Raw genomic sequence first — 14,954 nt, 5'->3', positions numbered from 1 at the left:
GTGAAATGCAGGGATTATTCTAAATGTCAGGTTTCCTAGACTTGCTAAGTGGATTTAAGGAAGAAAAAAATAAAAGAAAAATCGTACAGACTGTTGAAGTTGGTCAACAGTGCAGTAACCAGTATACTTCTACTGTGGGTGTGCAGGACCTCCTATACTATTAGTGTAAGGGTGTAAGAACTAGTATAGTACTGGCTCTGGAAAATGGATTTGCTTCTTTCTCACTGTGATTCAGGGATGTCAGATAGCTTGGTGTCATTAATAGCATTATTTACACTATGGAAATCTGCAAAAATTGCATCTAGAATTCTACCTTATCTATGTACCCACAACTATAACTTTACCAGTCCATCACTGGATGACCTGCAAAAAGATGTAGTCAGAGCAGTTTTATGAGGTGCACTGATGGGAATTTTGTTGATGCATATAAAACATACTGAGGTTTATAAGCATATCAGAAACCTAAGTGGAGATACTATACAGTTTGGATTTGAGTAGCAAATCATAGTCTAGAGGTGTAATCATGGGATTTGTTGAAACCAATAAAATTAAATCACCTAAGGAGACAGTGCAGAAAAGAGTGGATATCCTGATACTGATCTTTTGGTCACTTACAATATCTAATGGTAAGAAAAACAAAGAAGAAAAACTGAAGGAGTCATTATTCAAGGGGAAAAAGAAACTAAGTGTATGAGGAGCCAAAGTTTTCACAGAAGAAGAAGCAAAGAAATGCTGCTGAGAAGGAATGGCCATGTGCCACACACAATGATGATACTGAGAATGGTTTGCGTGGGGTTAAGAACACAGAAATCAGCATAGACTATATTGAATAAGAATTGATCCAGCCTGTTAATGAGTCCCCCCTAGTTTTATTTTTTTTATTTTTTGTGGGTCATGGGGCTTGAACTCTAGGCCTGGGCTGCTGAGCTCTTCAGCTCAAGGCTACTGCCCTACCCCGGGAGCCACAGCCCCTACTTCCCATTTTCTAGGGATTAATTGGGGATAAGAGTCTCACGGTCTTTAGTGCCTGGGCTGGCTTTGAACCGTGATCCTCAGATCTCAGTCTCCTGAGTAGCTAGGATTACAACCGTGAGCCACTATTCCAGCTGAGTCCCCCTGAGTTTTATCACCTCAGAATATTGCTTTACCTTCCTAACTCTACAACTGCTCCAAATGATTGTAACTAACACACTCACAAGTCTATTTATTGCTTACTGTATTATTTACTTACATCATGCATTATTACTATTTTATTACAATGTGGTAATTACTATGTAATTATGAGTCCTTTGTCCCTTTCATATAAAATGAGATTCTTTTTTTAAAAAAATGAGATTCTTTTACATTTTTTTTTGCCAGTCCTTGGTCCTCAACTCAGGACCTGAGTTTTGTCCCTGAGCCGCTTTGTAATCAAGGCTAGTGCTTTGCCACTTGAGCCACAGCAGCATTCCAGCTTTTTCTGGGTAGTTTATTTGAGATAACAGTCTTATAGATTTTCCTGCTTAGGCTGGTTTTGAACCATGATCCTCAGATGTCAGCCTCTTAAGTAGCCAGGTGTGAGCCACAAGTATCCGACTTAAATTGAAGCAGGGTCTTGAGGCAGGGCCTCTGTTCCCAATGGAGCCTTTTGTACCAACCAATGGTCAACTTAATGAACAAAAGCTAAACACAAAAAGAATACAGAGTAGAATAAAACTGTTTGGTACCTTAGTCTTCTAGGAACCATAAGGAAATTTCAACTACAACTCCATACCTGGATGTACAAGAGTGAGTCTTTTGAGGTTCGGACAAGATGAGAACCATGAGGCTGAGATTAGTCCCTTTCCATCATCATGGTTAGTTACGATAGGTGGTGTAGGTGGTCTCCTCCACAGCAAGAACATATTCCGCCTTCTTTTAGGTGACATGGGATTGCTGAATTCTCCAGGTCGTTTCACTTTGTTTTGGGGCCCTGCTACAAACTCATCTGCTTCATCAACCATCATTCCCTAAAAAGCATCAATTAACATATTCCAGTAAACACAAATTCAATTATCAAAACATAGTATACTCTTTATATTCATCAGTAGTCATACATTATATCACTAAGATATGTCCTAATTGTTAGCCAATTTCCCCATACCAGCCCCGCTATCAGAAAATGAAACAATTTTAATCCAGTCTGAAGGAAGTAGAGGGAAGTTAACAAGAAGAAAGTTTGACCTGTCCAAAGCCAATTGTACTAATTATGATTAATGAGAATACCCAAGGAATGAGAAGCTCTAATCAGCCAAAATAGTATAAACTTAGTCACATTTTTGAAGAAGTTTATGCTACTTTGCATTAGCCTTGGTAAGGGAAAAACATTCTCCTTGTGCTACTTTGTGCTTTAAATTCATTATTAAGAAACATCATTATCACTGTGCAGAATACTAATGCATTTACTCATATCTCAAATATTGTTACAAATCAGGGAGAGAGAATGTCTTTTGCTCTTGGGGGGGTATATAAAAGATTGGAACCAAGGAAAGGAGTTTGGCCTAGTGGTAGAGTGCTTGCCTAGCATGTACTAAGATTTGGGTTTGATTCCTCAGAACCACATACATAGAAAAAGTTGGGAGTGTTGCTGTGACTCAAGGCGTAGAGCTCTAGCCTTGAGAAAGCCCAAAGTCAGTGCTCAGGCCCTGAGTTCAAGTCCCAGGACCAGCAAAAAAAAAGAGATGGGAACCAATAGTATACAAAGTTGGCTAAAAGCTGTTCTCATCCTAGGTTAATCAAAGAACATTTGACCAAAATCATGGTAAATGATTTTTCTAAGAATTTCTTCAATATAAGTCATACAGAAAAGGCAAAAATATGTTCAGTGAGCATTTACTACATGTTCAGCAATATTGCAAGCACTTTAACTGCACTAAGTTGATAATGCACAAAACTCTACCAGGTATAATTATTTACTGTTATATATGAAGAAATAAAGCTCAGAAAGACCAAAAAACCCTCAAATTACTTGAGTACTATAGTGAGTTGATTTATATTTGAGCACTTTCGTTATGAAAAAGATATTGAATGGTCTATGGCTTTCCATGCTTAAATGGCGGCCAGACTAAAATGCATGCGCATACATGCATGTACACACACACACACACATACACACACACATGTGTACACACAGACATGCACATACCAACCACAGTTAAGTCATTGGTTGCATAACTGAAATACAATAAGACTAGCTTGTATTTCACATTTAAAGAGGCACACCCATCACTATCTTAACAGAGCACTACACACTTGATTCATGGAGACAGTAAATAACTGGTGATCTACATATTAAAGGAATTAGTGCATAGTGGTGGGAATGAATATAGATTGTGGAACCAGGAAGATGTGGGTTCAGATCTTGTCTCTTATCAGTTATGTCAGTGTTTGTTCATGTGAGCACTTTAAACATTGCAGAAACTATTGTAAACAAATAGTAGGGCTGGGAGTGTTGCCTAGTGGTACAGTGCTTGTGTCGCATGCATGAAGTCCTGGGTTTGATTCCTCAGTACCATATATACAGAAAAGGCCAGAAGTGGTGCAGTGGCTCAAGTGGTAGAGCGCTAGCCTTGAGAAAGCCCAAGGACAGTGCTCAGGTCCTGAGTTCAAGCCCTGCGACTGACAAAATAAGTAAAGGGGAAAAGTATAATCACTGAAAACACAAACTCCATCAGATGCAGTGTCTCATGCCTGTAATCCATGGTATTAAATAAGCAGAGATTTGGTGGCTTACAGTTCAAAACTAACCAATGAGACCTCATCTCAAATGGAAGGTAAAGATTTTCATCTGAAGTAAAAATGCAAGCACTGATGCCTCATGCCTATAGTCCTAGTTACTCAGGAGGCTGAGATCTGAGGATCAGGTTCAAAGCCAGCCTGGGCTGGAAGAGTCCATGAGATTCTTATCTCATTAAACTACCCGGAAAAAGCCAGAAGTGGCGCTGTAGCTCAAGTGGTAGAGGCTAGTTGAGCACAAAGAGGCTTAGAGACAGTGCTTATGCCCTGAGTTCAAGACCCAGGGCCAGTCAGTTGTTTTTTTAAAGCAAGACTCTATCTGATAAATTAAAAATGCTCAGGGGATAGAACTTGCCTAGAAAGCATGAGGCCCTGAATTTAAATCCTATTACCACAATAAAACCAAACCTAAAACAACCTCCCCCCCAAAAGACACAAAACCAACAACAAAAAGCACCAAACACCAGCTCCTATTAGACACTCAATAAATGGCAGCTATTATTTTATTCAACAAACACCTTCTTGTATCAGGAGGTTCTCACTTCCAATACACAAAGAGAACTAGTTTTATATTTGCCTCTGATTTGTATTCTCCTCACAAAGGAGAAATTATAGCAAAAACATCATCATTTAGGAAGACATAGAAATAATTATCCTACCTTCTTATCTTGTTTAAATGGATTTCCAAAAGTGTGCAGTCTTTTTGGTTGATCTGAATCGATCTCTCGTAGAGGAGAAGGCAATGTCTTTAGATATTCCTGATAGTTACCCATTTGTGCAACTGGAACACTGTGAAGGGAATCTGTAAAACCACCAGTAAAGAAATTGATGCTGTGCAGTTGAAGTATTTGGTCCTCTTGCAAGAACATGATCATCATCTGGTTTAGCAATGTGTATCATGGCAACAAATAGTCGAAAATTTCAAATCCAACATTTAGAATTGAGTATTAATAAGATCCTAAGTTACATAGTATTTGCTTGTTATGCAGAGAGGGAACCTTGGTTAGTGGGTCTTCAACTCTGAGAATTTGATTAAGTATGTAGTATATGTTCCTTAAAAAAAGAAAACAACAGCTATACATAAAGTCGTTCTAAGTTCATTGGACCAGCCAGGCTAACATTTTCTAATTTTAATTAAAAATAAACAAAATTCAGTAAAGGGAAATTGCAATTATAATTCTCCTGGGTACTATCTGCTTTATTTAACTTTCATATACATGAAATATTCTCGATTATTCTTCCACAGTAGACTGGGTGGTATAGTGTCTGCTTGTGTAGGTTCATAAATCTAAGTCCTAGTTTCTGTCATTTTCCAGTTGACTGAATGTGGGCAAATGAATCAAATGCTCACTCACAATTTCAGTGTATATAAAATGGGTATAGAAATATCTCCTGGGGCTGTTTGAGATTTATTAGAACTAAAGTACCGGATGTGAAATTCATAGGAATACAGTATAAACATGTATGGAGATAAAATACTGAAGCAATCTCCTCACTCTCCATCATCTCCCTACCCTCAGTATAACTATTATAAGCCAAATTTTTAAAAGAACTTGAGTACAGGCTGTGGTGGTACTCCTGTAACCCTAAAAGCTGGTGTCTGATGCAGGAACATCAAGAGTTCAAGGGCACTCTGGGATGCACATCAGAGTTCTAAAACAGTGTGGAATACACAGAGACCATGATTCTAAGACGACAGACAGACCTAGGGTTGAACCCTGAAATGCAGCACAAATATGTACTGTACCCTTCTACATCGAATCCACAGATCTGCTAATCAGACAACCCTTCAAATTACCTACTGATGACCTGGAGGTGCTAGAAAATCAGGAAGTAGAGAGTCTCTTTAAAAGAATAGTGAAATCACCTTTTGATACTTCTGGGTTTCTTAGAAGACCTTCCATACAGAAACTACTGCCATTTGTTCAACTGCATAAAACAAGATGTATCCTTAAAGGCAAATCACCTGCCCTCTGGATTATTTGGCACAAAAGCACTTATTTTTTTCCTTGCTTTGTGCCAACTTTCTTATCACTATCACCAAAAAACAGTTTAATGGGTACAGAATACAAACTGATAAAGGTTTTGTTAGGTAATTGGTGTCCTAAAAAGTTTTCATCCAGGTACCAGTGGTTCATGCCTATAATCCTAGTCATTAAGGAAGTTGAGATCTGAGAATTGCAATCTTATGCCAGCCTAGGCAGCAAAAAAAGCCAGAAGTGGAGGCATGGCTCAAGCAGGAAAAATTTAAGCCTCAGTACTGACTGATATACACAAAAATTTTCATGTACATAACTCCTGTTCTAGAAATTCTACTTAAAGAGTGATATTTCACCTGTAATCCTAGCTAGTTCAGAGGCTGAGATTTGAGACTCTTGGTTCAAAGACAGCTAGGGCAAGAAAGTCTATAAGATTCTTATCTCCATGTAACCACCAAAAAAGGCCAGAAGAAGAGCTGTGACCCAAATGGTAGAGTGCTAGCCTTGAATTAAAACAAAAAAAAAAAACACAAAAAACAGGGGACTGGGAGTTTGGCCTAGCGGTAGAGTGCTTGCCTAGCATACACGAAGACCTAGGTTCGATTCCTTGGTACCACATACATAGAAAAAATTCCAGAAGTGGTGCTGTGGCACAAGTGGTAGAACCTAGACTTGAGAAAACCCAAGGTGCTCAGGCTCAAAGCTCAAGCCTCAGACTGGCAAAAAAAATCCAGGAACAGCACCAAGGCTCTGAGTACAAGCCACAGGACCAACACAGAAAAAAAAGTTTTATTTCTCAAAAATATTTTCACTATAGATAGATGGGTATATAGATAAAACATGAATACAATCAAGAAATTTATTAAAACACTGTTTGTTAAACAACAACAACATAAAACCTAGTTATCAGTGGCTCTGCCTGTAAGACTAGTTATTCAGGAGACAGATATGAGGATCTTGTTCAAAGTCAGATAGGGAAGGAGATTCTGTGAGATTTACCAGCAATTAAATACCCAAAAGTTGGAAGTAGAGCTGTGGTTTAAGTGGTAGAGTACTAGTCTAGAGCAAAGTGATTCAAGGACTGTGATCAGTCCCTGAGTTCAAGCCCCAGCCCCAGCACACACGCACACATGTGCACACACACACACACACACACACACACACACACACAACCAGAAAAAGATATTTTAAAATGCATTAAAGTACAGCTGTTTAGTGAGTGAATCATATTTGCTGATTCAGGCACGCTTGCCTTAAAACTTGAGAAAAGTAAGTGTGACTGGGAAGACATAGCGATCCAATGAAAACAGGCATTCTGAACATTAGAAAATTATTTCTAATTCATAATGCAATGAGCATGTTGTTGTAAATCATGCTTGCCATTTTCATGATGAAAAGTACTAAATTGTTCATTTACCTTCATCTTGTCCAACAATGAACTTGTGTGTTTTCAGCAGATTTGATCTCATTCTGGTTAACTGATCTAAAAGACTTCTACGTGGAATATCATATGCATTTCTGAATGTCTGAGGTTTTACATCCTATTTGAAATGAAATAAACCATTTGAGTTACTCTTGAGGCTTTTAAAAATCCTACTAAAGACAGTGATGTTTTTCTTTTTTTATTACGAGTTTCATTCTATTTTCATAAATGTATATAATGTACTTTGATCAAAACAGCAAAACAATACAACTAACAACAGCAGAAGTTTCCCAAAGTAAAAATTATTCATTACTCTGAATTCATTCTCTCTCTCTCTCTCTCTCTCTCTCTCTCTCTCTCTCTCTCTCTCTCTCTCTCTCTCTCTCTCACACACACACACACACACACACACACACACACACACACACACACACACACGTTGTTACTGGCACTGGGGGCACTGTTTTGCAGTACATCATTTGAAACTCCAAATCTTGAGATTTATCCCTGTGATGGTCTTGCAGGACCACTGGTTGTCACCTAGATTTATTCTTCTGGCAGCCATGGAGGTGGGCAGCTGAGATGGCTCTACAGAACAGGGATGGTGACCCTTCATGGAGGGCAGTTAGTTGAGAGCCTGGCCAGGGCTTCAGGGATGTCCTGTAGCTCTGACTTGGGACATGATTCTCCCAGGCTGTCTGTGCCAGGGGCTGTGAAGAGCACGGGGGAGGCCCAGCCAGCTTTGCCGCGTGGCTCCATCTCCTCCAGACGGAAGGCTGGTCCTGGAGGCTCCCACGGGTCTGGCCTCAGCTTGCTCCAAGCCGCACCAGTGTCTGGGCCTCGGCATTCCTGGAGCTCCTCCTCTTACAAGTGCTAGGGGAGCTCAGTTGCCTGGAGGCTCCCTCTCACTCCCCAGCTCCATTTGCCATTCACGACTATCACCCCCAAATATATCTTGTACATTTAATTACATGTTGTCATACTGGCAGGACAATTCCAAAATGGCTCCTTTAATAACTCCAGAATTGGACTATCATTATTTCAAAACTAAAGAACATAAATAATACAAACACATCATATATAGCCTCTTTAGGATATAATTTACCTTGTTTAAGAGGCCTACTTGAAAACCAGCCAATTCTTTGGGATACCAATCTGTCAGTTGCAGCACAGTTTCCCCTGTGATTTCTTTCAATAGTTTTCTAAAATTTTTACTGTGAGCCAAGGGCACACCAACTCCAGACTGATTTTTCACTTTGATACCAATTTCCTGGGGAGGTTTCTTCCCCGTTGATGCTAGAATTCGTTCTGACTCTAGTTTGGTCTAAAATGAAAGTATACAGTATGTTATGAAATTATCTATCACTTTGTTATTTAAGAAAAATAGTACTTTAAGAACTCCATACAACAATTTTCACTTTTGAGTCATAAACATAATTATGCATTTTCCTACAATTTTCTGTACTACCAAAGCAAACACAAAGGGGCTGGAAAGACATGTAAATTTTACACAAATTATCTTGTCCAGTGTTAAAATTGTAATTGATACATGAAGAGAATAAAAAATGTAAATAAGAATTTCATTCATAGATATTTAAAAGCACATTTTTACTGTAAATTCTACCTTAAATCAACATATTCATTTTGGACCCAAACATAAAAGTTTAAAACTTTGTATGTATACATGTAAAGTAGTGCAAAATTAAGATTACACAGACTGACATTGGACTATATAATGTCCTATAAAATAAAACTTGACTTTATGACTACTACCATGCAAATATTTTATAATGTGTACACTGTAAGTTTCTCACTAACTTTGAAAAATCCTCTTAATAGATACCCCTATAACATTAATTAACTTAGCCTGAGTACACTGTAACAGGGTAGTTGGAAAATTTTGGATTTTAGAAGCTTCTGAGGGAGTTCAAGGAATTACTAGTGACATGACTATCAAATTAGTTAATAAATTAATAGAGAAGTTATGTTTGCAGTGATTCACAGCTAGAATTCCACCAGTATTCATTTAGTCTGAAATAAATTTTGATTTCTTATAGTTTGGCTAGAGGTATTTTATTTCCCTGAATTATTGAAAGTAGATAATATAGATATAGATATATGTGTGCATGCTCTAAAAAATTCTTAAGCCATGAAATGCGACACAAGAGCAAACAAAGGGTTTGTTTCTTTAAATGACCTTGAAAGCTCCTTTATTAACAATTATACAAGTTATGTGCCCCTGAAGGTCCAGAACTTGTTTCAACTTGTTCTTTTTTCTTCCTGTGGCTATACCCTGTTGACACAGCCTTAAAGGCATAAGGTAAATATAAAAGAAAAATAATAAATCAATAGAAAGTTATACAACCAAATCAAAGCTTTTATAAAAACAAAAACTCTACTAGTAGAGAGGAATAGGACTTAGTGAGAGACTTGGTCCATTGGAAATCTGGGTTTGGCTTTACTCTTTTTTCCCATTTATGAACATACCAGTGAAATTGGAGCTGGTAAGCTCCTGAACTTATTTACATTTCCACCTAGCAATGTATGCCAATGTCTCAATTGTGGAGCCTTTTAGATCCTTCAGCAATATCTGAGACTTTTACTACTCTTAGTTTCCTAAAGGCCAAATTTCTAAACATTTCCAATTTGAAATATCGTAGTCACTGAAAATGCTACTGTTGTTTTCTATCCATGAATACACTTGTACATAAGAGAATAGAGTTGGTGCATTAATTGGTCACACAATAGAATTATATGGCAGTAGAGATCTCATTCAGCAGTTTCCCAAACAATGGCATCCTATAAGAATGGGCTAGAGGTAAGAAGTATGATAAGGATGGGTGAGTGGAGGATGAGGTACTAATAGAGAGGGGTAGGCAAGGGACAAAGTGAATAATGGTGAATGAAGTGGGGTATAAAGGAACAGGTGAGGGCAAGGAGATAGGAGGCTGAACCTCACTTTCCAGGTCCCTTTGGGGCTTATTACCCTTCAAGTTGAGGAAACACTGGTCTCATGCCCCCCTCCTCCAGGGAAAAGCAAATATCTATTTATCTAAGCATGTCTTTCACTTGAAATAAATTTGACAGAAGCCCTTTCATTGACCAGGCCAGTAGGTCAGTTTGCTGACCTACCAAAGGGATTTGAAGAGAAACTAGGTTGAGGACAGACAAAATGTCACCCATGAGAGAATTCTATTAAGCTTCTGCCCCTCTTAGGCCACAAATATCAGCCAGCTATGGGCAGGACAAACTGCAAGCAGAAGGAGAGATAGCACAGCATCAAATGATACTGACAGACCCTCAACTGCAGTTTAATGGTGAAGCTAGAAGCCACAGAGAATCACATTATTACTAATCCATGAATTGTAGAGATATATACACATTTAATTTGAAAAATTACAATTACACTAAAGAATAAGGAAATGCACTTCTGAGGGCAAAGGAGTTTTGTTTGTTTGTTTTTACCAATACTACCTGTTGGCTGAGTTTTTTAAGGTAAGAGATAACACTGTAACTAAGTCCACAATCTAAATTATCTGATATCAGATTTGGAGCTCCCATCATCCTTAGTGCTTTCTTTAATGGCTATAAGGAAACAAAATACACAACAGTAAGAATAGAATAAATCTTAAAATACTCAAAGTTCAGTTATAAGGGGCAAAGGAACATGATTCATTTCTTAGAAGTCAAGGTGCTGCACATAAAACCAAACATGGAACATTAAAAAGTGGCAATGAAAATAGCAGAGAAGTAACAGAACACAAAAAAAATCAGAGGAGAGTGGAAAAGAAGAGCAAGTAACAGCAAATTCAAACAAGTAATTTGTTTTCAGTCTTAATGCCCAATTCATAAAAATCATTCAAAATTGCATTTTGTTGTGCATCCCAATTCCTGCCATGTTAAGATATCAACATACCCCAATTTCTTCTTCAGTAACATCAGTGAGCCCATGAAAGAGTCAGCCTTTTAGCTTTCAATCTCTGAAAGGACTGATAATCTTGACTCAGATTCAATTACCAACTCAGAAATTATCATAAATACTTTCCTCAGATTATTAAAACTGAGTCCAAGTAATATTTTAGTCTTTTTGGATTCCCCCCACTACCAATGCCTCCATTCATGATGTATTTAGATCATATTTGGCAAGTGATTAAGAGCTAAAATGTCATCAGAATTTTGTTTACAGAGGGAAATCTCCTATTGACAATGTCTAGAGTTAAAAAGGGAAGTTCGTGTAACACACAAATTGAGACCTATTTATTCTTAAATTCTCAACTTACAAATTTCATAAAATTAATTTTAATAACAGAGCACAGATGAGGTTTTTATTAATAACCATGGAGGACATGGTGATTAGAGTGCTAGCCTTGAGCTGAAGAGTTCAGGGATAGTACCCAGGCCCAGAGTTTGCGTCCCATGACTGACCAAAAAAATTAACCATGGCAGTTAAAAAAAAAGAAAACTACTCTTTTGTACCATCATGATATCTATAAGCTCTTATGCATGGCTTGAGTAGACAGTGACAACACAAATGTCTATAAAATAAAAATATAACTACCTTGTTGCAAGAGAAAAGCTTTTGATTCATTTTTTCTGATGGCAAGAATAATCATTGACATAGTACATATATACACAGAAATACATACTAATAAGTAGTATGGAGGCACGGTTTTTAAGTAGTTGTCAAAAGCCTGTCGCCACTTCAGATTTGGCTTAAGTTTGTGAACTTTAAACAATTCATCTGTAACAGAGAATCAAATAAAGCATTGCATTATTCTAGCTCTAAATTCCATGATCTAAATCAAACTACTCATATCTATGAATCTCAGATTTAATATTTTACTGTTTATTTGCCTTTCTTTGTGGCTGTAATTACTAAAATTAGGTTCAGATTGTCTTTGGCTCAAAACAGTTCAACTTATTATTTTTCAGTTTTCTGACTGTGAGAAAGTGATATACATTCAGTCAAAACCAAACTTCAAATTCTCAAATGCCTCCTTTCCCAATCTAGTGATATGCAGTGTAGTATACTTTCTCCCAACACTAGGTGGCAGTAGTGAGGTGCACACCCAGTCAACCAGGCAATAGTAAGGGCTAAGAAGCAATTCTCAGTGCAGGAAGCTGTGTTATTAAGTGTGAAAGGGTGCACTTTTTACTTATATTAGGTTTATCAGACTTAACCTGATACGTCAAAACTGTGTTGTATTTTTCTAGAAAATCAAGAAAAAATTTGATCCTTCCATCTGCAAAGCTACATAAAACATAACAAAATAAAATGCAGATTGTGCTCTACTTGAAATATTTTTCTAGTAAAAGAAGGGCTAGCTCTAATTACATTTGGATTCTCCTTAATTAGCCCATACTTTATTTAGCCAATATTCTTGCCTATTCATTTCTTTGACTATGTTTTTGAGCAATTTGAGCTAGATTATGCATAACTAAAGCAAAAGTTATTAGATATTGGGTGATAATAAAAGTATGTAGAGATGGTAGACTGAAGTTTAAAATTGTTTATGGACAAACATGTTTCTTCAATACCCGGTTTGTCAATATACTTGAAGATATTTACCTTAAGTTGGAAGAATGCTTTCTACCTTTTCACACTTAAAATTTAATTAATTTAGCAATCTAAATACATTAAGTAGGAAGTGGAGCTATGGGTCAGGGGTAGAACATCAGCCATGAGTGCAAATGCTCAGGGACAGTACCCAGACCCTGAGTTAAATCCTCACATCTAGCACAAAAGAAAAAAACTCCAAAAACATGTTTAATTATATAACTACATTAAATATACTACATGAAAGTTTCCAAAAATTTCATCCATCTTAATTTGCTCTTCAAAGTATAAAAAATACTTATAATTCAAAATTGTTATCCCCAGCCATCATCAGGGACCTGCCACAATATTATAAATGCCTATATATATATATATTCCTCCTCTATTTGTTTCTTAAAGTTTTATAAATTAATGTTGACTTCCAGAAATGAAGCTATACATAAGTTCTATATAGAGCTATTCTTTGAAATTTTACATTAGTTAAGCCAAGCAATTATGTATTTTCCTTCTTTTGCTGCAATAATAAATTATTCAGTCCTGGTGAAATAAAATTAGATGAATTAGAGTGTTATAAAATGTAAGTTCTTGGTTCTTTAAGTTCTTTTTCTTCTAAGGATAAAAGAAAAAGTTCTCCAGTTCATTGCAGCATATAGGAATTACTAGAAAGTTAACTCCACCAAAACTGTATAGTGAGAACACAAATTAATCCACAGAAAAAGCCAAATATATTGCAAAAATGGGAGAGGGGTAAGCCAACCGCTGAAGAACAAGACAAGACTCACACAACAGAGGTCATGTATGTCTTCTGTTTGATGTACAAATAATAAAAATAAAAACTAATAAAAAATAGGTAAACTCTATAGTTTCACGGCATCATTTCTGGCTTTTTTTTCTATGTATGTGGTACTGTGGAATCAACCCGAGGTCTTCATGCGTGCTAGGCAAGCACTCCACCAGTAGGCTAAACTCCCCATCCTATCAATTATTTTTAATTATGTTGAAGTGCTAAATCCATGATCTACTTATTGTTTTTGTTGTAATCAAATGGCACACACTCACCTAAAAGAGGAAGTAACACTGGGTAGTTGTAAGGCATCACAAAAAGGTTTACACAAGTTAAAGTTGTACTGGCTTTTAAATAACCAAATGGATATCCAAGTTCACTATATTTTCCACTACTAGCAACAAATACCTAGAAAGCCAGGAAATAACATGTAGTTACAGTAATGATTTTATGTGAATGCAGATTCATACTACATTTTGTAGCAACATTTTGGCACAATTTAATTGTAACTTTAAAAATAGGAACAGTGGTTTTTGCTTAAATGACAACACATCACAGCAAATATGATGTGCTTGCATTTTAATTTTCTGAATGCTATATTAAAAAGGAAATTATATGGTTCACAAGTCACATCAACAGTATTAAAACATGTAGTTTGTTAGGATAATATAAAATGGGGTTATATTATTAAATGATACTAACCAATAAAACAAATTAACTTTGCAAAAGAACAAAGGGTTGCTAGGTACTGGTGGCTCATGCCTGTAATCCTAGCTACTAAAAAGGCTGAGATCTGAGGATCATGATACAAATCACACCTAGTCAGGAAAGTCTGTGAGACCCTTATCTCCAATGAACCACCGGAAAACCAGAAGTGGTGATGTGGCTCAAAAGTGATAGAGCAATAGCCAAAAAAAGAAGGGCTTACCAGCATAGACTTAGGAAAATGACACATAATTTACAGAATCAAGCCTTTCTGACAGATTATGTCATCAGTCTTCATGCATACTTCATGTGTACTTATATCTCACTAGATTCCCCCTTCCTTCCCATTCTTACAGTATAGGACTTTTATATTGTACCCACATAAAAGGAGGCTTTGACTATCATGTCTGGATTTGAAGAAATTAAACTCCACAGGTGAGTCTATTAGGCGATCAGTAAAGTCCTCTAAGCTAAATTTTGCAACATCTCTGTATCTGCCTCCTTCAAATAAAATCCTACTACATATATCAGAGGGATTTGTACAACAGAAAGAACAGATTTATTGCATTACATTAATACAAAAGTTAGTTTGATGGCTTATGTTTCCTTGCCCAATATATCTTGGACTTCTAATCTGTCAAGTTTAAGCTACCTCGTGAGAACCTTGCTTCATCTGCAGAAGCCATACAAAATTAATAGTATATCCTTTGGTTAAGGGCTCTTTTTTGCCAGTCTTGGGCTTGAGCTCAGGGC

The 14,954-nt window shown here is 36.9% G+C and overlaps 1 protein-coding gene across 3 annotated transcripts in view; it reads right to left on the bottom strand.

The window, feature by feature from the left end:
- Ints6l (integrator complex subunit 6 like) overlaps positions 1-14,954 on the bottom strand; it is a 48,207-nt gene that overhangs the window by 3,770 nt on the left and 29,483 nt on the right. For 2 of the 3 annotated variants that reach the window (XM_090326845.1, XM_090326846.1), the window contains 7 exons: positions 13,772-13,904; positions 11,802-11,896; positions 10,630-10,740; positions 8,261-8,479; positions 7,150-7,273; positions 4,413-4,555; positions 1,754-1,988 (listed from right to left, as the gene is read on the bottom strand). In XM_090326845.1, coding sequence (XP_090182971.1) covers positions 1,754-1,988; positions 4,413-4,555; positions 7,150-7,273; positions 8,261-8,479; positions 10,630-10,740; positions 11,802-11,896; positions 13,772-13,904 — 1,060 coding nt within the window. The remainder of the gene's footprint in view (positions 1-1,753; positions 1,989-4,412; positions 4,556-7,149; positions 7,274-8,260; positions 8,480-10,629; positions 10,741-11,801; positions 11,897-13,771; positions 13,905-14,954) is intronic. The other variant, XM_090326847.1, reaches the window with a different exon arrangement.

The sequence above is a fragment of the Megascapheus bottae genome, chromosome X, assembly GCF_031878675.1.
Source record: "Megascapheus bottae isolate mThoBot1 chromosome X, mThoBot2.hap1, whole genome shotgun sequence".
Taxonomy (NCBI): Eukaryota; Metazoa; Chordata; class Mammalia; order Rodentia; family Geomyidae; genus Megascapheus; species Megascapheus bottae.
The sequence above is the reverse complement of the archived record's forward strand: the minus strand, read 5'-3'. Positions and strand labels throughout refer to the sequence as shown.